The 22,632-nt window shown below is 40.2% G+C and overlaps 3 protein-coding genes across 3 annotated transcripts; 1 reads left to right on the top strand and 2 right to left on the bottom strand.

Annotated features, from left to right (window-relative positions):
* Positions 1 to 15,586: 15,586 nt before the first annotated feature.
* LOC103384941 (chymotrypsin-like elastase family member 2A) lies at positions 15,587 to 17,496 on the bottom strand. The gene is made up of 8 exons (XM_008318653.3): positions 17,390 to 17,496; positions 17,189 to 17,277; positions 16,996 to 17,093; positions 16,749 to 16,871; positions 16,287 to 16,423; positions 16,045 to 16,190; positions 15,792 to 15,944; positions 15,587 to 15,670 (listed from the first exon to the last, which is right to left on the bottom strand). The coding sequence occupies exons 1-8, from the start codon at positions 17,424 to 17,426 to the stop codon at positions 15,653 to 15,655; spliced, it is 801 nt and encodes a 266-aa protein (XP_008316875.1). The 5' UTR covers positions 17,427 to 17,496; the 3' UTR covers positions 15,587 to 15,652.
* A 479-nt stretch (positions 17,497 to 17,975) lies between these two features.
* Positions 17,976 to 20,482, bottom strand: LOC103384942 (chymotrypsin-like elastase family member 2A). Its single transcript, XM_008318655.3, has 8 exons — positions 20,245 to 20,482; positions 20,001 to 20,089; positions 19,818 to 19,921; positions 19,237 to 19,359; positions 18,999 to 19,135; positions 18,759 to 18,907; positions 18,514 to 18,666; positions 17,976 to 18,061 (listed from the first exon to the last, which is right to left on the bottom strand). Exons 1-8 carry the CDS (start codon positions 20,279 to 20,281, stop codon positions 18,044 to 18,046), a joined length of 810 nt encoding a protein of 269 aa, XP_008316877.1. The 5' UTR covers positions 20,282 to 20,482; the 3' UTR covers positions 17,976 to 18,043.
* A 393-nt stretch (positions 20,483 to 20,875) lies between these two features.
* LOC107989142 (chymotrypsin-C-like) lies at positions 20,876 to 22,628 on the top strand. The gene is made up of 8 exons (XM_017035830.2): positions 20,876 to 20,947; positions 21,043 to 21,131; positions 21,255 to 21,352; positions 21,446 to 21,568; positions 21,651 to 21,787; positions 21,985 to 22,130; positions 22,267 to 22,419; positions 22,589 to 22,628. Exons 1-8 carry the CDS (start codon positions 20,908 to 20,910, stop codon positions 22,604 to 22,606), a joined length of 804 nt encoding a protein of 267 aa, XP_016891319.1. The 5' UTR covers positions 20,876 to 20,907; the 3' UTR covers positions 22,607 to 22,628.
* Positions 22,629 to 22,632: the final 4 nt, after the last annotated feature.

The following is a 22,632-nucleotide window of genomic DNA, read 5'->3' as shown; positions in this document are numbered from 1 at the left end:
TACTTATTACTTAACCTGTAATGTATTCTGCCCTGTTTTGTCTGCATGTCCTGCTTCCTCCACTCCTCTCCTGCATGCCCCCCCCCCCATCCCCTCCTTAAATAAATGGAAAAATATTCACCGCCCAGGGCTACTGCTGAACTTCTCACTCTCTGCATCCAATTTGAAGTGGAGCTGCCGTGATGTCACCGGAGCGTCCACACAGAGAGGAGGAGGAAAGGGGAGGAGGTCGAGGAGGAGAGACGGGGACGAGGGAGAAGAGCAGGTGACCTTCGGACCCGTGGGGTCAGAAATCTTAACCCTGCTGCTAAAAATCCAATAACAATTTCTAAATGTTTTACTTAGAAGTCATAAAAGTAACTCAGCATCTGTTCTGAAAGGAATACAAATGTGGTGTCCTGCTCTGCCTTTACCCACCTTTGCTCTCTCTCTTTCTCTCTCCCTCTCTCTCTCTCTCTCTCTCTTTCACACACATACACACACACAGGCACGCTCCCTCTGGGCACAACATTTAATGTTAAGGGAACAAGTGGCCCCTACAGGATCTGGACTGCGTGGTGCTAAGCCAGGACCATCACTGTGGATTTTACTGACCGCATATTTAAAAATCACTAAGGCAGGTTTAACATCTGGTGCTTCAAAGGTAAAAGCTGCTGCACTGTTACAAACTCACATGTTGGCTGACATTAACTCTTACTGAAGCTGTAGCACAGGAAGGAAGGTTTAACAGCAAACTCTAAATGACGCTAATGAGATGAATACGAAAAAAATAATTGATTAGCTACTGATGAGGCGATACCTTCAACAGCAACGGCCACAGCAACTGTGGGCAACAGGAGAAAAGGGAGGTACTGGTGACACAAAGAAGATATTCTCCATAAAGAAAACAAAATCATGATGATAATGCTGTAGGGAGTCTATCTGAAAATGGAAATACTGTGATGGTTGAAGTCATTACAGAGAATATAAAAATATTTTAAAAGAACACTTTAAGCAATCGGCGGCAGAACAGGCCCATAAACACAACAACGATCCAAAAGACACTTTACCACTGGTGAATAACTATCTCCAGAACACCAGAGCCAATGTTACCGACTGTAACAAATCCCCAAATTAAATTCCACTGAATATCTGTGGAGTCGTGAACCAGGATCATATTCCGAGTCAGACAACCAGATTTGGCAAAGAACAATGGAATTGGTTACACGAGGAGACGCGCCTTACCCTTAATGACTTTACTCTGTTTTGATGGTTTTAAACTTTTATTTATTTTTTGCTCAATAATTCTGTTTCTATATGAAATATGGGAGCAGCCTAAATTAAAGTTAAAAAAAATGTTCAGCCAAAACAATTATAAAAAAAAAACGATCACACTTGGGAAACATACTTAACTACTCAAAAAGCACACAGAAAAAAAAAAAAAAAAGTTTTGTCCCCTACTGTGAGTGTGTACTCTAAGGTAACAGCTAGCTTAAATTGTTGTTGTCGCTACTATCCCAGAAGGTTTTACAGGTTCAGGGTTTCAGCTGAGGTCTCTCTGCTACCGACCTCAGAGTAGATTAAGACGTAGAGCTGTATTTCACAGATAAAACAATCACTCCAGCATGACTCCATACCAAACAGACCTCAGCTCACTGCAAACTACTTTTTGAATCCAATTGATTGAAATAAATTCAATACACTTGGAGAAAGACCTAAAAAAACCTAAGTTAAGGAGAAAAGTGGGCACGTGTGTGTGTACCTGTGTGTGTGTGTATCGGTGTGTGCTTTGTGAACATGAGCGTCTCAACGCTCATGAGTGAGAAGGCTGAGCAGTTTAATTAAGCCAACAGGGTTGTGTACCCCCGTATTTACCCATGTGAGAGCTCACGGTCGCAGGAGAAAAGGCCACAGGGAAGAAGGGAATAGAGGTGTCACTGCGGCCATGATGATGATGGAGTGTCTACAAATATGACTCCAAACAGGGTCATTTTGATTTAGCAGCAATACGCAAAAGGCCGGCCCGTTAACTCCTGACCTTTTGAGTGTGACCTGTGGGGGAGGAGGGGTCTCTCTGCCAGCTCAGGATGGAAAGAAATAGAGGTGGGGCAAGAGAAAGAGAGGGGCAGAAAGAGAGAGGCTGTGCAGTGTCAGGCCCATTATGACCCGCTAAAAACTCGGGCCGCTCTCTGGCAAGGAGCCATCCATCATCGGGGCCTCTCTAATCAGCATGTTTGTCACTGTAACTAAACAGTGGGCTGAGCCACATTGCCACACTATTGGCCCTGACAGGGAGAAATAAATCTGCTGCCGGCCAATGGGCTGCAGGCAGCCGAGCATGACAGAAAAGGTGACAGACTCTTGAGGTCTCAACTAGTGCGAGATTAAGGGGAACTAGTCCAGACTCTGGGGCGGAGGAAACATTTGAACACTTTTAATGGTCTTGAGGCAGCAGTTGAAGCCGACGCTGCAGTGGCGTGGGTGTTGAAAGTGAACGCCTTTGTCCGTTTTTTTTTTTTTTTCGGCAGAAGACAGCTCCATTTGTTCGGTTAAGAGGAGGAACTCTGAACTCCCCTCGGACACAGTAACAGATAGGTGTTCTGTTCACTTTCCCTCATGACATCTCAGAGTTTAAAACTCGTTTCACACATGGGATCTAGGCTGGTACTTTTTTTTTTTTTTTTTTGCTTTCCCTGTAAAACAATGTGGTTTATAGTTGGAATATTAAATCATATAACCACATGTTCTTCATCATATTTTCACTTTAAACCCTTTTCAGCAGATCTTTGGTTGAACATGTGTGACATATGTATCATTTATAAATAATGTGACGCTCTAACATTATGTTTTTATGTCATACTGATAACATAATGCGTTTGCGTATCTTTTCATGGAGTGATCACATTTGTTTCTCCTTCACATAAACACATGTTGGAGAAACCCCGTCTGTTCGGCCAGCTTGCTGTTGTTTTGTTTGCTTACGTCTAGCCCCAGTGCTTACATCTCTGCAGGCGGGCCGTACACAGAAGCTGAAAAAGCTGCAGTTATGTGAACCACTTGGAGCAGGGAACCTTATTTCCACTCACAACAGCTAACAGCCCCACACAAAACAGGGAAAACGAAAAAGTTTTTTCGATGATGCGGTGGCACTTACCAGCAAGTCCAAAATACAAAAACAAAATTCTGGAAAATCTCAGGAAATCACAACTGGCACTGTTATTCTGAAGGTTTGATGGTTTATATCTTAAAGTTCTACTTCTCTTCTCTGTAAACCTTTTTTCAGCAAACCTGGCTGCTGGCTGTGCTGTAATGTATTTTTTTTTTTCTTTACAGGCCGAAAAACCCTCAGAAAAAACACGTTTGATTGTGTGTGTTGGGCTCAAAGAGTGAATTCACAACTGCACTGCGACCTGATAGTGTTCCTTCCTGCTATAGTTTGTGGCTGAGGTCGAATGGTTGGTAGATTTCAGTGGTACGGAATAGGTTGGTATATAAGAAAGCAAAGGTAAATTACCAAAAGTAATTTGATAAATCTCTGCAATAGGTTGAATGCCTTTTAAGATAATAAACTGTATTTTAACCACACACTGCCTTTTATCTGTGAAATCAGTACAGTGGAAAAAAGTCTAAAATTGCCGTAAAATGAAAATACACAAAAAATAAGACAAAATTGGTTTTGCTGTTGCTAACGACAAAACCTAATTCTAATTAATAAACAATGGCTAGTATAGAAAGACAACTGTTGTACACTAAAAGAAAAAAAATTACTAATGATTGTTGTGTTATTTCAGCTGAACCTTGTTTTAGGCACTAACTACAGTCCGTCAACAGTCGACATTGTTTCAAACTTAGACTAATCTCATAAAACGGCCTTGTCTTTGCTTTCAAAAGTACAACCCATTGGTGAGCACTCCTGTGATTCTCAGGTCTATACCCAGTGACCTGCTAACTGGAACACAGTGGTATCATCTATATCCATCCTTCAGACTGTTAAAAGTACATTTACATTTACTGTGTTCCAGACTTATTATTCTCTATCTCTCTTTTTTCTTATATTTCCTGTATTTGTGGATGATTGTATTAAGTTCTACCAATATCAAAATGCCTCGTTATTATTTAATGTCCGTTGTAACACACTGCTTCACGGCAAATTAATGAATTGTCTTCAGAATTCTGGGTAATAATGTCAGCTGTTTTCACTCATTCTCAGAGAGAAGAAATTAGTTTCCATCCACTCCTCTGTATGATGGTAGTCTAATACGGAGCTCGCCCCTTTGTTTAACAGCACTGGTAGTAACGCTGGGTCGTATTTCACACTCCACGGCCTACAGTAGTGCTGGTGATGGAACATGCACACACTCATTTCTGCAAAGTAAAATGACACTATATCAAATCAAGCATTTCCATATGTGGACTGTTGCTGCTGTTGTGGCTAAGGCCTGGGGCAGCAAACCAAGAGATGGGCTGCAGGCTTCAGCCGAAACATTCTGTGAACTCTGCTGCCCTCTACTGGCCAGAGCCAGATGAAAACTGTCCCAAATCATGAGCATATCTCAAATTTGTGTGCGTATCAGGTATAAGGCAATAATCCATGTCTGGTTCTCTAAGTGCTCAACACTTGACTATTGACGGATATTGAAACACTATGAATGTAGTATTACACCTTGGCCACAAGAAATCACACTTATTTTATTACATTCTTTATCCAAATCCCTTGACCTGTAGAACAGCTGTTAATCAGGCAGTAAAACTAAGCTTGTGCAGACACGAAAAAAATGGAATGAGACACGGGTGTGTGGGTATGGGAGACAGACTTACTTTTGAAAAGTTATTAACTTCTATTTGACCATTAGACGTGGGAATTTAGGCCGTAAATTTCAAGGGCACCCTGGACCTGTCTGGAGGCTGAGATAAGTGGGCGCTGTTCAGCACTTTTGTTCTTTCTACTGTAAGGGCTTTTCTGGGCTGGGGGTATCAAACATCGCAGATTCACAGCAAAGGTCATCCTGACCGGTTTGACCTTCTAGTGAAGTCAAAAAAATATCCAGAAGATCTTCAATGCAGCCACAAATTTTCCCCAAATGTTTTTTTTCCATGGCAGTAGAGACATTACGGTTTCCTCCTCCCATCTAAAAGAAATTAAATTAGCCACTTACAGCTACAGTGTGGGTCAGTGGCTCAGGCAGTGGCCTTTTACTGGAAGCTCCACTTTTCCAAGCTTGTCTTTGCAGACGTAAATTAGTGCAGGAGAGCTGAGCTAAAACATGTCAAGGACTAAACGAAGATTGAGTGATGAGGTCGAACAGGGGAGACCGAGGACCAGGACGACGGTGAAAATGGAGAAACTCTTGTCCTTCAAAAAAATAAAAAATAAAGGAGGAGGGGACCTTTAGTACTGCAGTACATGAGTTGGCACATGTTAGAACTCAGGAAGTCCAGGAGACGCCTCTGCCTGCCCTCAGAGTGAAACCTAAAACCAGTGACACAGCCAATACATGTCATATTCTCTCAGTCAAGAATGGTTTATTTTCAGAGGAATTTCAGCCTAAAACCTGTTCGTCATAATTATCCTGATTTGTTTGAAAAACCAAGGTGGATGGGTCTGGCCCAATTACCAACAAGAGACCACTGTTATGTTTGGTTGTTAAAAAAATACACGGGTTTCGGCGAGACATAATTTTTTAACATTGTCAAAACAATGACAAAATGTCTTGTTCAGCAGCGCAGGCCCAAACCTTTCAGTGGAAGATGGAGATTTTTTTTTTTTTTTGCAAATCTATAAAAGTACAGACTTTTGGGACATCAACTTAACTCGATGTGGAATTTTACTTGCATGCAAAACATGTAAGTAAAATCCCCCAGTCAGATGTGTTTAGTGGCTGTGTGGGTCGGTGGAGCGACTCCAGGTGCTGCTCTTCATCTAAATAAACCCGGTCGTTGAAAAAGGACAGGGAGAAGCTGCTCCAACTGCTCCCTACCTTTGGCACCGCCTCACTGCAGGCCTCAAGGAGACATTTTGATGTTAGGGATCAAGACACAACTGGACATTCTCCCAGAACTGTGTTGAAACAGATTATAGGAAACACATAAAAACCAGGGAAAGTGAAGAATTTAAATGGTCTATAAAATAAGACCCTTCTCATTTACTATAACAAACAAAATGACTGGGATTTCTGACTGGAAGAGGAGTTTAATTATGAACCAATGACTATAATAATAATAAAATATTAATAAGCCAAGGATTAAGAAACTGTACAATGTCCTTACAGTAAATATTGGTGCCGTAAGAATATGTCGGGTTCATTGTTATCTTACTTAGATGCTAATGGTGTGTTGTCCAGCTTTACTTTCAATTTTATATCTTTTGAATTTTTATATATTTCAAAAAAATAGAGAAAAATTAAAAAGAATAATAAAAAAATTAAATGATATTGGCGATTTATATCAGTCAGTGACACACGAATCACTATTATTTGATGTTTATTTTGGAATCCAGTTGTGGGCCATATTGAATGGTTCGGCGGGCCAGTTTCAGCCCACAGGCCAACATTTGACAATGACTGATTTAGATACTAAAACTAGCAGTTATAGCTCATCTCTTTGAACGCAACACATTATTCTATCAAATGATTTGGATTAAATTAAGTGCCTTAGGTTCATATGTATTAGGAAATGAAATATTCACGGTAGATCTCCTTTATTGGTTGAGCCAAGTAATAGTAAACTGTTTGATATTTTGTAAAAAAGAAATACTAAAATTACTAAAATACGTCTAAATACAAAACAGTAAGGCCATTTGTGTTTACATTTACAGTAAAAAAAAAAAAATCACCTCTGTGCCTTTAAAAGTTCTCCTTCTACTATTAACACCACGTTGGTCAAGCTTAGCGTGGAGAGAGGCGGGGGCTGGTGAAGGGGCCTCGGCTCTTCTGTTTAAAAAACCCTGAGGTATTAGGGTGGGCTAATCTTTAAAAGGTTAATTTATTCATAGAGATTTTGACAGAGATGTATGGCCGAACCAACATCTCAGGCACCTCTTCCCAGAGGGAGACGACTTGTGCAGAGAACAGAGAGGGAGAGAGGGAGCGCAGGAAGGAGGAGGTGAGGTGAGATGAGGGGGCGGGGGGTGTTTGGGCAGAAAGATGGAGTGCAGAGGAGAGACAGAGTGGGGAGTCAACGTGCTATAAACCAACCAACACGTAATTACCTCATAGAGGCTGACGATGACTGTGACCTTTGACACAGTGCACTCAGGGCTCTCCTTAATGTGCTTTTTAGCAAAACGTAAACTGGGTCTAATTTATTCTCTGTACGTATCAGTGTAACACTGATGAGAACAGTCACAGTAATATTTCTCCACTGACCGCAGTTACTGAAAGATGTCAACAGTCGGTTAATGCGTATATAAAAATGAATAGAATGGGTGCAGTTTTATATATTAATTATCATTATTATTATTATTATTATTATTGTTGTTGTTTATTATATGCTATCAAATGTGTTGGATGGATTTTTTTGTTTGTCTATAAATATGCAAAAAATAAATCTAAATATTTATTACAATAATTTCTACAACTGTTTCAAACAGAATTCCAAAGACTGAATTGGAATGACGCTGCCTAAATTAAGAAAGGGAAATATTTATAGCTTAATACGTAACAAAGCGTGTCCATTTACATCCATTAAATGCATTAAACACACTGTTTATTTCTATTTTAACTTAATCAGCTCGGCCTGTGAACATTGTTTTGTTGCAACGCTTGTGCTAACTGTGTTATTCTGTCCCTGTTTGTTGACCAGGGATTGTTAATTAGATTTCCAATATATTGTATGACTTTAACCCGTGGTCACCAGCACCATATTTTTTATCCCTTATAGCAAACTGAAAGCACAATTGAAAAAAAAAAAAAAAGGATTTCGATCCCTAGAGCAGACAGAGGAGCAGGTCGTGTCCTGGTGGAAAAATGAATTTGGAGAGAATTTAACGTGAGGGAATTCTCTGATGGAAACACTGGGTACAGAAGTGTTTAGAAGGTGTAAAGAAGCATTTCTACAGATTTCTACATTTTTATTTTAGACAACCCTTCAAACTCACCCTCTATAACGTATAACAAGTAAGAGTGATTTTTTTATTTATGTAATATAATATAGAATGTTTTTCAAATTTATATATGTATATACTGTACATATATGTATATATATATATATATACACACACACACTAATATACGTACTAATAAGTACACATATATTTTTTTTAAACTTTTTTTAAATATATGAATGACATTCCTAAAGAGAAATTATTGTAATTTCAATAAAGCAAAATTTATATAATTTAGTAAATTACAGTGATAACTAACAGGTAAGCTCACATTATCACCCTTTGTCTCTGGCAATATTTTTGTGCCAGGACTTTTTAAGTAGTACAAAATCCTACTGTTTTGTCTTATTTTCTAGAAGGAAATAAGTCATAGGAGTAGAAAGTGTATAAATGAGAATTAACCTGTCATAAGGCTGAACTTTTGGTCAGTAAAGCTGCTCACAGACAATCACAATTCAAATAGCAGCTGAACAAAACAGCCAGAATTTGTTTTTCCTGTTTGTTTCCAGTTTATTTTTGGTTGAGCATCTGCCTGAAGTCCAGTAAACTAATAATAGATGGTGTATTGTTACTGAAGAACGGTTTCTTAACATAACTTATTATTATTATTCTGGTCTCGGATTAAGACCTGTGACACAGCACTGCTGTACTGTGACACAGACATAACCCTGGAAGTCCAGACTTTGGATAGATTAGGCAGAAAACAGGGGGAGACGGAAGGGGAGAAACAAGCCCAACTTGTCTCTCGCCTTTCCTCCCTCCTACAGACATTTTGGACCGAGTCACTCTGTGTCCTCCTCGTCTCCCCAGTCCTCTTGGTCCGGGCGCATCTAATTGAAGCGATCTCTGGTCTGAGAGAGAGTTCTGTTTCTTCTCTAATCCCTTCAGTGCGGAGGCTCACATGGTCTCAATTACCCCCACCCCACCTCACCCCAGAACACTGGGTCCCCCTACTCTGTCCGTCTCACCGACCTGCTCCTCTGCCAGTGCACCGGACCGGGCTCCTTTTCAGCAGTTTATGTTATTAAGCGCACACAGCCCAGTTCCTGTCCTTCACAGGGGCCTGGAGATGTTATCTCCCCCGCCGCCGTATACAGTTACCTCCAAAATATTCCGTAAATTAGATTGGGATTGGCAATTCGGAATACAGCGGTGGAAGCTATGGTTGTCAGGTAACAGTTGGGGATGAGAAGGTGCAGGCGTGGTGGAGGGGGAGAGGATCATGGGAGCCTAATGTTAGTGATAGGACTGGAAAATCTTATTTGTAGAGTGGATGGAGAATGAATGGGAGGTGGAGGTTTGTCCTTGGAAGAGTTAAAGTGAAGAGAGGAGAAGTGGATGATGCTTAAGGGCTTAGGGTTAGAGGGAAAGGAGACTCATCCACCTCCTATGAGGATGAATATACTGTTGAGTATCTCGTCTGAAACAGAGCTCAACAGCCATCTCCTGGGGTTAAGGAGGGTTTTGTGCAGCGACATGCCAGTAAGCCCTTCTCAAGAGCTGAACGTATCTGTCAATCCTGTGGAAGTGTGGAAAATGTCTAGAGACATCCACGAACAATTACATATGGGATGGAGGGAGGCCTGTGAGGTCTCCAAACAAAGAGCTCTAAGATGATATGCAACAACATAAACATGGCCGCTGACACACTGCAGCAACACTTAGAAACATCAGAACTTCGTAATCAAACCATCAAATCAAAGGTTTAATTTGCCGCATTTGTTACTAACATTATTAGTAGCTTGGTCTCAGGACTCATTTCACAGAGAGAATCTTGGGTGACTCTTGCTTATTGTCTCTCTCTTGCTTTCTTTCTGATACCTAAGGTTTAAATCCCATGTTGGGAAATTGGTGTTTTCAATGCCATGAACTTAAACCCTGATTTATCTGTGTTTAAATGAGCTTTGTATGTTGCTATTTTGCCTTAGGTTTATTAATGGAAATGCCTTCCAAGCCTGCAGGGGGTGCTAGAAGTACAATTGTAATACCGTGTGCCTGTGTAAAGAATAGAATACAATTTATGACAGGCATATTAGTTATCTAGTTTATCTAGATTATGGCATTCATTCATTCATTCATTCATTAAGTACATGATGATACAGCTGTCTGTTTCACGTTTATTTTTCGGCCATCAGTGCTGTGGAGTTACTGTTCTCGAAACACTGTGGCAACAAAACTTGAATCATACCACAATTTGATTTGAGAAAACAAAAACACCATATAGATATTTTTACCACTACATTCTCACAAAAACCACCCAGCTCTCCTCGCTTGAACTGGGCTAACTCTGCTAGCTACATCACGTTACCCCCCGCCCTCCTTCTTTAAAGGCAGCTTTGCAGATTTTGCAGTAGTTATGACCTGTAGATGGCGACTGATATACAGCAAGATCTGCACTTTTTTTTAATGAGACTGAAATCTTTCCTATATATTTTTTTCAAAAATGTGGTGAACTGCCATTCTTGCTACCAACAGATGATAAAAGATCTTGACAGAATCATGACAACTAACTAATTACCCCAGAACATGAACATCGAATCACTGAGAATTTGAACTCGTTCTGTTTTAATGTTTTGTTTAATGTATGGTACAAACTGCTTCAAAACCTGATAACTTTCAAATTTAAAGGTTATCAGGTTGTCACAATCTTCTAACCTTCTACAGATTGTAGTCATTTTTGCATTTTTTGTTGTTTCTGGCGAATGATGTTTATATACCATAATTAAGATAAAGCCCAGGGCCTAAAGCAGAAGTAAAGTGAGACATTATTTAGTTTTTGTTCAGGGCATTAGTGGGCAAACATCCTGCTTAGCAACACTGTTGTTGCTGGGATTTGGGGAAAAGGGGAAGTGGGGCACTGGGTCAGGGTCAAGGGTTCAGCCGTAACCTTGGGGGCTGACAGATCTAAATTCTGTTACCGGCTGCACTTCATGCATGGCTAATGTGGTGCACTGTCCCTTTAATTACGGCTGACCTCCTACAGAGTAAGTGGTAATGTGAAGACGGAGCCCCTCATGATCTAAGACAGAGGGAGCGGTGGGGTCGGTTCAATTAAAAAAAATTAACTACTATGAACTCGCTAATCACATCAGTCCACAGTGGCTAAGACCTCTGAGGGGGAACGTAAAATTTGTATTGGACGAGCAGAAGAATGGAAACAAAACCATAAACAACAGCAGCAACACTGCTGCGCTGAAGTTTTAAGACCAAGAAAAAAAAAAAAGAAACACCCAAACTGGCATATTTTCCAACAATTAGACATCACCCATTAAGAAAACACAATGGGCTGTGAGGTAATGGTCGACACGAAGGTTATGAGGGACAATAAAAGTCTAAATGTGGAGGAGCTCTGCAAAAACCTAATGCTTCTTCAGCTTTAAAGTACAATCATGAACATCCAGTTCACGGCTCTACGTCCTTTTCCTGCTTCTACAAACCCTTCAGTTCTGTTACAGGTAAACACTGCAAGCTAATGCAGAGGAGTGAGGAGCAACAAAGCAAAATAATTATAATAATTTTCTTTTTGTTTCGCGGTGATTAGTGAATTTATTTCCTTTGGTCAATGACAAGTTTTGAACTACAGTTCAGTGTTTAGATTAAACTTGAGGTTTGAAGCAAATAGTTTTGAATGTGATGAGGTGAAAATGTTCCTTTATTTTTAAATAAAAACAATTGAAACTAAAAGAATTTCATGAACCAAGTTTTGTGTTTAGACAATTAAAGACAATTAAATCTGGTTTTCTTGGGGTTTGTTTTATTTTAATTATCACAGGCGAGTAACTCTAAATTTAGAAACCTGTAAAAGCCTATTGAAGGAGAAGGTGTGTTTTAACAAGGATATCTGAAATATCAGGTCTGCTTTCTCTTCCTTTTGCATATAAAATTTTGAAGGACTGGAGTCACTATAAAGTCAGACAAGAGCTGCTGACGATCAGGTACACGCTCCTGACGTGGAGCTGTGGAGGCGGTCTGTGTTTGTCTATCCTCCACTCAGGAACATGTGGTTTTAGTTACAGAATGTTTTACTGCTCAACAATGTTTCTGCCTTAGAGCTCGGCACGCTGCATAAAGACTACTTTGTCCCCTGATGCCCACACGGGAAGAGTCTGCCTTACGCCTATACACACCCACACACACACACACACACGCACACACACCCACACACACCCACACACGCGCACACACACACACACACAGGGTGATGATGACATCACCAGGGACACTGTGCCAGTGTCGATAAATGTGCTATTCTCCCCTGGATGGAAACATTTTAAAGGGGGATTGCCCTCTTTTAGCTCCTTCTCAAAGGTACAGTCATTTTTTCATGTACTAGTAATATCTCCTGAGATGTACAGTTTACAGGACATTGCTTCAAAGTGAATAATAAAAACAAATATAATATTCTTTGTCATTTTAAAGGCCAAATAATACAGAGATTGAGATGGTTTTGAACGGAAAAGTTAAAGTGTAAATTAGAGCCAAACAAAGACGACATGAAAGAATGTCAAACTATAAACCAAACCGTAGAACACTTCTACAGAATCTACCTCTGAAAAAGATATTTCCTGCACTGTTTTACCACTACACCTTAAAAAAAAAACATCCATCCAAACCAGACATCTGACAGATGGTTTACTGGATAAAAGTAATAGGTCATGCCATGTGCCATGTGCACAACCCTGAGACTAAAAAAAGATGTGACACAAATTATTTCATTAAAAAAAGAACCTTAAAAAAGAGCAAATAAAACCCAGCTTTTTAACAACGGAACCTCATCAACCAACACTGCAGAAACAATGATGTGAATAAAGGTCTAAAGATTGACAAGTGACCACGTAATTGACACCAGCCTGACATCGCACCAGCAGCTCTCTCCAGTCAATGTCGTCTTTTGCTCGAATAAAATGTGGCTCTGATCTGCTGGCTGTGTTTGGAGGAGGTGATTAACACACCCTGAAGTGTAAAATGTGGGCAAGTTGGATGGAAGGATGTCTGGCATGAAGTCACCGGGACTGTCACCTGGCACACTTGAATCCTAAAAACCAAATGGGTGCTAAACACTGGTCATATGCACTGACAAAGTCAGTGCAGAGGGGCCACTTAACAGCTTCTGAGCTGCCTGTGTTATGTTCAAACTCCATTTCCCAGCAGCAGTGCTGCCACAGCCAACAAGCCCTGACTAATACCACAGCGGTGGCACAAAGGAGCACATATATGCACAGTTGATTTTTGCCTTGCCGAGAAATTTAAAATACAAAAGAAAAAGGGAGGGAATGCATCAGCCATGTGTCCAGCTTCAGCGTCCATCACACCATCCATCTCACACCCAGAGGCCAACAACACATTTAGCATTCGGTAGCCTTCTGAGCTTGCACACGGAAACAGATGGACAAGGGTCAATGCGGAGCCACAGAGCATCGTCCAGGAATTATTCAAAGTGCCAAAGAACACCTCATCACAGCACACGGAAGACCGAAAGGTTACAGTTGTTAAACATTACTGCCCGCCAAGTTCATACCTGCTGGTGTCTCAAGCAGCAAAGGCTCTAACAAAGACTGTTTAATGTCAACAATGTGTTTTTCATTTAAGTTGTGACTAAATATGTTTCTATCACATTCATTAAGCATTAGTTTAATTCTCAGACATAATTATGCAAATTAGCATAAAACGTTTTTTTTTATTATGTTGCTTAATTGCTTAATTCAGTTATAAAGTTTAAATAGACGTTAAATGAGTACATCCAGTACAGTCCATCCAATCCTGTATTTCATTCACAGTCTTTGACCTCGGTCAAAATCCAGAGAGGTCTCGCTCAAATTGTCTGATAACCCGATGGTACGTACTTTTGCAGGACGTAACAGAGCCATAAAGCGGTGATATGTCGCCATCTTGTGGTAAAACAAAAACATTTAAACACGCTGGCAGCCTCGGCCAGGTTATATACTGTACTGTGTTCTAAAACTCATTCACGTTGTACAGTAACAGATCGCACATCACAATGCAGTTCAATGAAATTAATAGTCTTACCTTTCTTCATGAACTCAGCCACGGATATGAGACGTGACCTAGAATAACAATAAACACAGCACTGTCAGTTTTGGTTTCAGGAATTATTCAGTAATTAAATGTAAAATCTTTTAAAATATGTGTGTGTGTGTGTATGCGTCATAAAGGGTGCACAAGTGTTAAATTCCTGTTTGTGAGTTAACCTCATCATGAACTCAGATTTAAGATACAAATAAGCCTTCATGTTTTAAACAACAGGAAATAGCCCTTTAAATTATTGTATTTTGGTTTGTTTGTTTTCATAATTCAGTAACCCCACTACGCCCTCACCCCCCACTTTGGAAATCTGACGAAGAATAAACCCTCTACACATGTTATTGTATAAATAACGTTCAAGGTTATTATTGTTGTTATTATTATAATCCAACTAATGTAAACAGCAGAAACTGTAACCGTTAGTGTTCTTGTTCAAACACTCAGCTTTAATAGTCTCTCCGTTCAAATGTCAAATATTTGTTTTGGTTAGAAACTTGTGCCAGCTGTTTATATATACAATTTTTAAAAACACAAAGCTGTCAAACTGCGGTGCAAAGAGTAAATGATATAGATAATATGATACATTAATAGACTGGATACAAAAATCAAACTATTAAAATGTTTGTTTTCACAAGACTCAAACCACTTGACCAAAATAGCTAACAAAGATAACAAAATAACTTACAGCATCTCTGATAAAGTCGATAGTGATAAAGGCATTGGCTAGAACAACTCCTATTCCTTTAAATAATTGTATTTTAACATGTATTCTACCTCTATTACCGAAACTGTACGTAAGGACAAATAAAAAGACGAACGCCACCTTTTCCTTTCCGGACACACCGGCATGTTTTCTGACACAAGAGCACCTTCCGGTTAGTGTTCCAAGCCGGAACTCCATGGTCCGTTGTAGTCTTACAGTTTTAATATTGTCATCTCGTTGTTTTTGTTTTCACACTTCATCTTATAATGTTATAATAATAACTGCTGTCACACCCGTGTCCTCAGTCTTCACTCCTGTGTTTGCAGTTCTCCCCGTTAACCGGTACCTGCCGTCATGTGACACACCTGTGTCTTATCCCCTCATCAGTCCGTTTTTCAACAGTGTCGGCTGTCAGTGTTAATATGTGACAGATTTTAAGACTTATTTACGTTAGTATTATCACTACCACCTCTGTAGAACCTCCGGGATGAATCATAAATATGAATAAATTATACATCTTATTGAGTATAACCAATAATACATGCACTGAAAGCACAAACCAGCAGGGCTACAATAAATAATAAAGTATTAATCAAATTTCTATACAAATTTGTGTTGTCTTGTTTACCGAGAGGTGGGGGGGACATACTTAGTTTGATATTTATATTTAAGATATTATGTACTTGCATTGGAATGATACACTTTAATGTGGTGTTTTCACTTTTAATGATTGACCAACACACAATCAACAACAAAGGAGACAGTTTTAGCCACAGTTGTCTTTATTTGACGTCCAGTGACTATAATACTGACAACGGCTCAAGTCTTTAGTTTGAAGCCATCACCTAGAAAAGAGGAAACAGTTTCGTCAGACATAGGAGTGGAATTGTGTAAACGTTCCGTTTATGTGGTAGAGCTAAAATATTACAGTTTAAACAACTAATTTGTCATTGTTTTTACACTTACGTTGCTCATCCAAGAGCTGTAGGCGCTGACCCTGGTGAAGACAGAAGGCTTCTTAGGATAGTTGCAGCCCATGCTTGAGCCAAAGCTGACCACACCGTGGACAGACCAGGAGCCATCATCGTTCTTGCAGTTCAGAGGACCACCAGAGTCTCCCTGGGAGATAAAGGCACCGCCATGAAGGATTAGACAATGAAAAAGGCATGAATACAGATTTAACATATTTAAAGATAAACTAAAATGAGTCAGATCTCACGTTGCAGCTGGCCAGCTGTCCATCTCCTCCAGCACAGATCATGCTGGTGGTGACCAGACTGCCCCACCAGTCAGACCTGCTGCAGGTGGAGTGGCCGATAACAGGGAGGAGGGCCTGCTGCAGGACGTCAGCAAGAGGACCTCCAGCTGCAGAGGACAACACAGCATCAATATTAATACCATAATGTTTCTCTGTAAACGTTAGCTATTTTATACAGAATCTGGGATGTTCCCATCACTCACTCCACAGACGACCCCAGCCAGTCACGTAGCAGGGAGAGCCATGGGACAGCACTTCACCAGAGTCGGGAAGACAGGCAGGCATAATGGAGTTGGAGTAGGTGACGGGAGTAGAGAGCTTGATCAGGGCAATATCATTGCTGAAGTGGAAACACAACATTTAGAGCAGTGATTCTCAAACTGTGGTACGAGCGCTTTCTAGTGGAACGTGGGGAAAACCATGCACAATTAATACAACGTTTAGCCAAAATGTGTAGCTACTTGTGAGATTATGAAAAAGGAAGCTAATAGGGAAGGTCTATGTTGCTATATTCTAATGTTGGTCATCATGGTGGTACTCAGAGAGATCAGTGTTTTCTCAGGTGGTACAGAGTACAAAAAGGTTGAGAGCCACTGATTTAGAGGATGTGATATAACACAGCATGTTGTAGCCCTAAAATGTTGTACTGTTATAGCAGAGCTCACCGGATTCTGTAGGAGTCCCAGTTGGGGTGGACAACAATCTTGGAGGGGCTGATGGCGATGGAACCAGGTTCGTTGTTGTTCTTCAGATTGTGTTTTCCCAAATAGACTCTGTAGGTGCGGCTTCTGCTCGGTCAAAAAAAAGGACAAAGTATATAAAAAGAAATGGTGGCCAGTGGATTAGAGTTGATACTTTTTGTTTCATCACAGTTTTTTTTTTTTTTGCTTTTTGCTTTCTTGCGAGTCGTACCCGATGCAGTGAGCAGCAGTGAGGACCCACTGGCTGGAGATCAGAGTGCCACCGCAGGTGTGGTAAAAGTTGGAGCCGCTCTGGTACTGCAGAGAAACCTGAAGATGGCGAAGGACACATTAATATTGAATGAATATTGAAATGAATGGAAAGGAACGACGTAAAGACTTTAAAAACAAAAACAAAAGTCTACCTGCCAGGGCCAGCTGCTCTCACGGACATCATCTCCACCAACCACCCTGCTGAGGATGGGTTGGTAGGTGGGATTACCGCACCCGTAGGCTGTGATACAAAATCACAGAACATAACAGTAACTCATAATCAGCAACACTATTACTTAAAAATAACAGTTTGAATTGAATATAAAGCGTAGTTTTAAGCCTTTGGAACTTACCGCCAGCAACGAACAAAGCCAAGATCAGAAACTTCATAGTGTCTCTCTTCTGCAGAACTTCTGGAGTTAGTCCTTATATAGGTACTTTGATCAACTAGGACGGCTTATATAACATGCTGCATTACTGCCAGGAAAGTACTTGGAAAAATAAATGGATAATGGAGATAAGAGAAGGTATGAGAAGCTGCCACATGTCACACAGTGACCTGAGTTGGTCAGGGCGTTTGAGTCAAATCTAGGTTAAAACCAATGGAAGATTTAAAAATAAAAAATATTTATAATAATAATATATAATATTATAATAATATTTCTTGCACAGTAATCTGCACCCTTTTTTTAACTTTAGAGACTTTTTTCTTTGGGAACAAAAGTAAAACCTGTTTGAAGTACTTTCCTGGATTTAGTTTTTTTTTTTTTTATTGTGTTTTTCTGATTGACTGTGTTAAAATTATTTTATTGACATACTGGAAATCATGTGACTAAATGACTGGTCTGGTCTGTTGAGCAACAACAGAAGAGTATCATCTGCAAAAGGCTTTAACTAAAAGGCTAAAACACAAAAATGACTGAGAAACAGAAACACAAATCAGTGTAAAACCTTTATTGAAATGTCAAGTGCAACTGTCCACAGTTACACAAACTGGTCCAACTTATTTAGTTTCTGGTCACAACCTGCAAAAACATTATAAAAATGTATATTATATGAGACAATGTCATTTTTTGAATTTGAATCTTCCAATTCCTCACTTAAGTAGACTGAGACTGTGGCAGTCCTCATAATACTATTTTCAACCAAAGGTCTGCCTATTTTTTCTTTTTTTTTTTAAGTATAGTTTGTTAGTCTTACCCACTTTTAATCAGGTGTTAACCTGGCCAAAGTAGCAGCCAATCAGAACAGAATACAGAAAAAAAAATCACACAATCACACAATACAGTTAAAACATAGCAGCCTCTCAAAAATAAGCACATCTGTCTGTCACTATATTATTTATGACACTCTTGAACACGCTTTTTTGGTGAGTTTTTTCCATTTAGCTTGTAAAGAACTGATGTCTGTGAATTCAGAGAAGCCATAAACAGAACACACATCTTAATAATGTAAGATTCGTTGTGTTTCCGCTTACAGTGTTGATCCAGGAGATGTAGGCACTGACACGGGTGAAGATAGTGGGCTTCCTGCGATAATTACAGCCCAAGCTTGAGCCAAAGCTAACCACACCATGGACTTCCCATGAGCCACTGCTACTTTGGCAGCTCAGAGGGCCACCAGAGTCTCCCTACATGGTCAAATATGGGCACATCTGGGTTTTAGACAAGAACTACATTTAGACTCTGGGTGTAAAATAGAAATGAACAAACTCAGTCTCACGCTGCAGCCGCCCTTCTCTCCATCTCCGCCTGCACAGACCATATTGTTGGTGACCAGGTTGTTGCCCCACCAATCGGGGCTGATGCAGGTGGGGTAGTCAACCACAGGGAGCAGGGCCTGCTGCAGCATGTTCGCAGAAGGTCCAATAGCTTACAAAAAAAAAAAAGAAAACAGCCAGAGAAGAGATGTTCAAACAACTACATGTATAATAAAGTCCATTCTAAAGACAGTTGTACTCACTTTCAATCCTCCCCCAGCCCGTTACGTAGCAGGGGTAGTTGTGGGGCAGGATTTTACCCAGGTCAGGGAGGCAGGCAGGTTTGACAGTGTGAGAGAAGGTGATAGGATTTGGCAGCTTGATGAGGGCAATGTCATTACTGACACAGCAAGATATTAGGAGATAAAAAAAACAGATTAACAAGTGTACGGATGAAGTTATAGCAGATATTTCATGGGTTGTTGTTATTTCTGGGTTCACCACAGTTTCTGTCTGTCCCAGTCCTCATGGACAACTATCTTGGCAGGACTGAAGGAGATGGAGCCAGCTTCACTGTAGTCCTTCTGGTTGTGTTTTCCCAGATAGACCCTGTAGGTGCGGCTGCTGCTCGACAACAGAAGTGAGTGGATGAATGTGTGAGTGAGTAAGTGAGATAAGAATCAGTAACTAAGGAAATTACATTTAAAACTGTGGATGTAGTTGTTTCATCTTCCACAGGTCTTATTTGACTTTACTCAAAATGTTCTATATTTATCGTATTCAGAACTGAAAATTTACATAAAGTCAGATTCACATATGTACAGTACTACACAAAACAATTCGCATAAATTATCTATGGAGTACATGTGTTGTCATCAGTGTTGTAAAATGGCATAAAACCTTATTATGATTATCATTAATGCATCACTATTATCATAGTGTCTGTTAATGCGGCGCCTTAATTCAACCAAGGCTAAACTTTGTGACCATGTTTGTTTCAACTCGAAGTCACAACAGCAGGACACCCACACAGTGTCTTTCCTGTCGTTCTCTAATATTCCTGAATCATAAGGAAGACTTACCCAATGCAGTGAGCAGCCGTAATGATCCACTGGTTGGAGATTAGAGTCCCACCACAGGTGTGGTAGAACCTGCCACTGGTTTCGCCCTTAAACTGCAGAGATACCTGAGAACAAGAAACAGACGCAGCTAACGTGTTTATCACAGATGGAGATCACAGAAGACAAACAGTTGAAGTTATTCACCTGCCAGGGCCAACTGTGAGGCTTGGCATCGACTCCCCCAACCACTCTGTTCAGTGCTGGAGGGAACGTTGGCAGCCCACATCCACAGGCTGTGAAAAAAAGAGACAAAGAAAATAAAAGGTCATGCCATAATTTCATTAACTGACCTCAGTCTAATTGAGCTTTGAGGTAAGGCAAAGGAAAGCAACGTTTGACTTGTGTGAACCATAACTGTATGCAAAACATCAGAGTTTGTCATTCTTACCACCAGAGACAAACAAAGCCAAGAGAAGAAACTCCATGGTGACGAGGAGAGGACCAGGGAAACCTGCACGGTTTTATATGATGCTAAAAACAACTCAGACTCAGACATATTACATAACATCTATAAAACATAGCACATAGATACAGTAGCCAGGGAAAAACCTTGTAGATATGCAACTTCCCAAATGCACAGGTCAACCACATCAGTCTGTGTGAAACTGACAGCTGTCTCATTTCACCAGGATCAGAGAACTACAGTATATACTGTGGAGATTTGTGACACTAGGGGCTTTGTGAAAATGAAAAAAAAAAAAGAAGAAAAACACAAAAAGACCATAGATGTAAATAATAAATATTTATATTTTTTTCACCCTAACCTGTTTTTCTCCTATTCACTTATATATCCATATATGAATGGCAGTTTTTTTGCACATTTTTTTTTAAATTTTCCAGGATGTATTTTGAGATAAGTACTGAAAACAAGGAGAAAAGAAAACAAGAAAATTCACATTACCCTATGGCCATAACGTCATCAACTCAGCTCCACCTACTGACCAAATTTGTCCAAGGCAAACAACCAAGTGTTAGGCATCATTTCTGAAGGTTGCATAACAGAACCATACATATAAATGTGGGTTACAGTGAGAGCTGTGTGCTTACAGACATGATCAAGTTTGTGGTTCTCGCTCTCTTTGTGGCTGGTGGTACGTTTTTAATGCTGTAGCTCCAAACACAGAGAGTCCGTCAACCTTTTTACATGTTTGTTCTTTTGTTGACGTGTTTCTGTTCATTTCCTCAGCCTACGGGTGCGGTCTCCCCACATTCACCCCAGTTGTGAGCAGGGTGGTTGGAGGAGAAGATGTCAGGCCTCACAGCTGGCCATGGCAGGTAAAAAAGACAGAATTTGTTATGCACATTAAAAAATATTAAATATAAAAACTGGTAAAATGTCAAAATAAAATCTTAGGTTTCATGATTTTAAGAATAAAATCTGTTGATGGTATGTTTCAGATTTCCTTGCAGTATAACAGAGAAGGTGAGTGGAGACACACCTGTGGAGGAACACTGATCTCCCACCAGTGGGTCCTCACTGCTGCCCACTGTATCAGGTAAATTGTTATTATTATTATTATTATTATCCTATATTTAACATATTAATAATTATTATAATCATTATTTTACTGGACCTTTTCTGTGAACAGCACAGGCAGACAGTACAGAGTAGCCCTGGGAAAGCATAACCTGGTGGAGACAGAGGAGAGAGCTGTCTTTGCTGACACTGCCAACATTATTGTGCATGAGAACTGGAATCCCTTCTTTATCCGGTAAAATAATAACTATATGGAAAAGGAAAAAACACATTTAGAAAGTAATTCCGATGTATGATTCAGACTAAATCTTCTACAGTAATGACATCGCCCTGATCAAACTGGAGTCTCCTGTCACCTTCACTGACTCCATCATGGCTGCTTGTATTCCTAAGTCTGGTTTCGTTCTGCCCCACAATGAGCCCTGCTACGTCACTGGATGGGGTCGCCTCTACAGTGAGTGTGTACAGAAGTTGAAACCTATTATTTATGATATTATATTCTAAATAACAAATACACCTGTTAGAAACCCCTATAATAAACATCGACTAATGGTTTCCTGGTATGTCACATGGTCATATTGGACAGTGTTCAGTTCGAGTTTGACATGAAAAACAATCTAAATCATCAGTATAAATTTCTCTTCCACTCAGCTGGAGGTCCCATCGCTGACATCCTGCAGCAGGCTCTCCTCCCCGTGGTGGACCACGCCACCTGCAGCAAATCTGACTGGTGGGGCTTCCAGGTGAAGGAGACCATGGTCTGTGCAGGTGGAGACGGAGTGATGTCTGGGTGTAATGTGAGTCTATAATCAGTCTTTTACAATTTATTAACCACGTTTTGACCAGGTTTAAGCCTGTGAAGTGTGTAGTTTGAGAACAGGAACGGGGATCATTCATGTGGAACCTTTTAGAGCAAATGTTTCTCTCACTCAGGGAGACTCCGGCGGCCCTCTGAACTGTAAGAATGCTGATGGTGCCTGGGAGGTCCACGGTGTCGTCAGCTTTGGCTCAGGCATCAAATGCAACCTGGCAAAGAAGCCCACCGTCTTCACCAGAGTCAGCTCCTACGTCGACTGGATCAGTGCTGTAAGTTACGGAACTTTAGGAACCTTGTCATTCATTCTGGCCTCAGAAATTAACTCAAAATATTCAGTGTCTCTTGTTAAAACTTAAAGAAAAAAGCAAAAATATAATAAAAATACAATAGAACTTCTTCGAGGATGTTTTGACTGAATGTATTTTTTTTTCTCTACAGAAAATGGTGGCCTACTGAGCAGAGGGAGGGAAAAATGAGAGAAA

This window comes from Cynoglossus semilaevis, chromosome 10, assembly GCF_000523025.1.
Source record: "Cynoglossus semilaevis isolate Cse_v1.0 chromosome 10, Cse_v1.0, whole genome shotgun sequence".
Lineage (NCBI taxonomy): Eukaryota > Metazoa > Chordata > Actinopteri > Pleuronectiformes > Cynoglossidae > Cynoglossus > Cynoglossus semilaevis.
The sequence above is the reverse complement of the archived record's forward strand: the minus strand, read 5'-3'. Positions and strand labels throughout refer to the sequence as shown.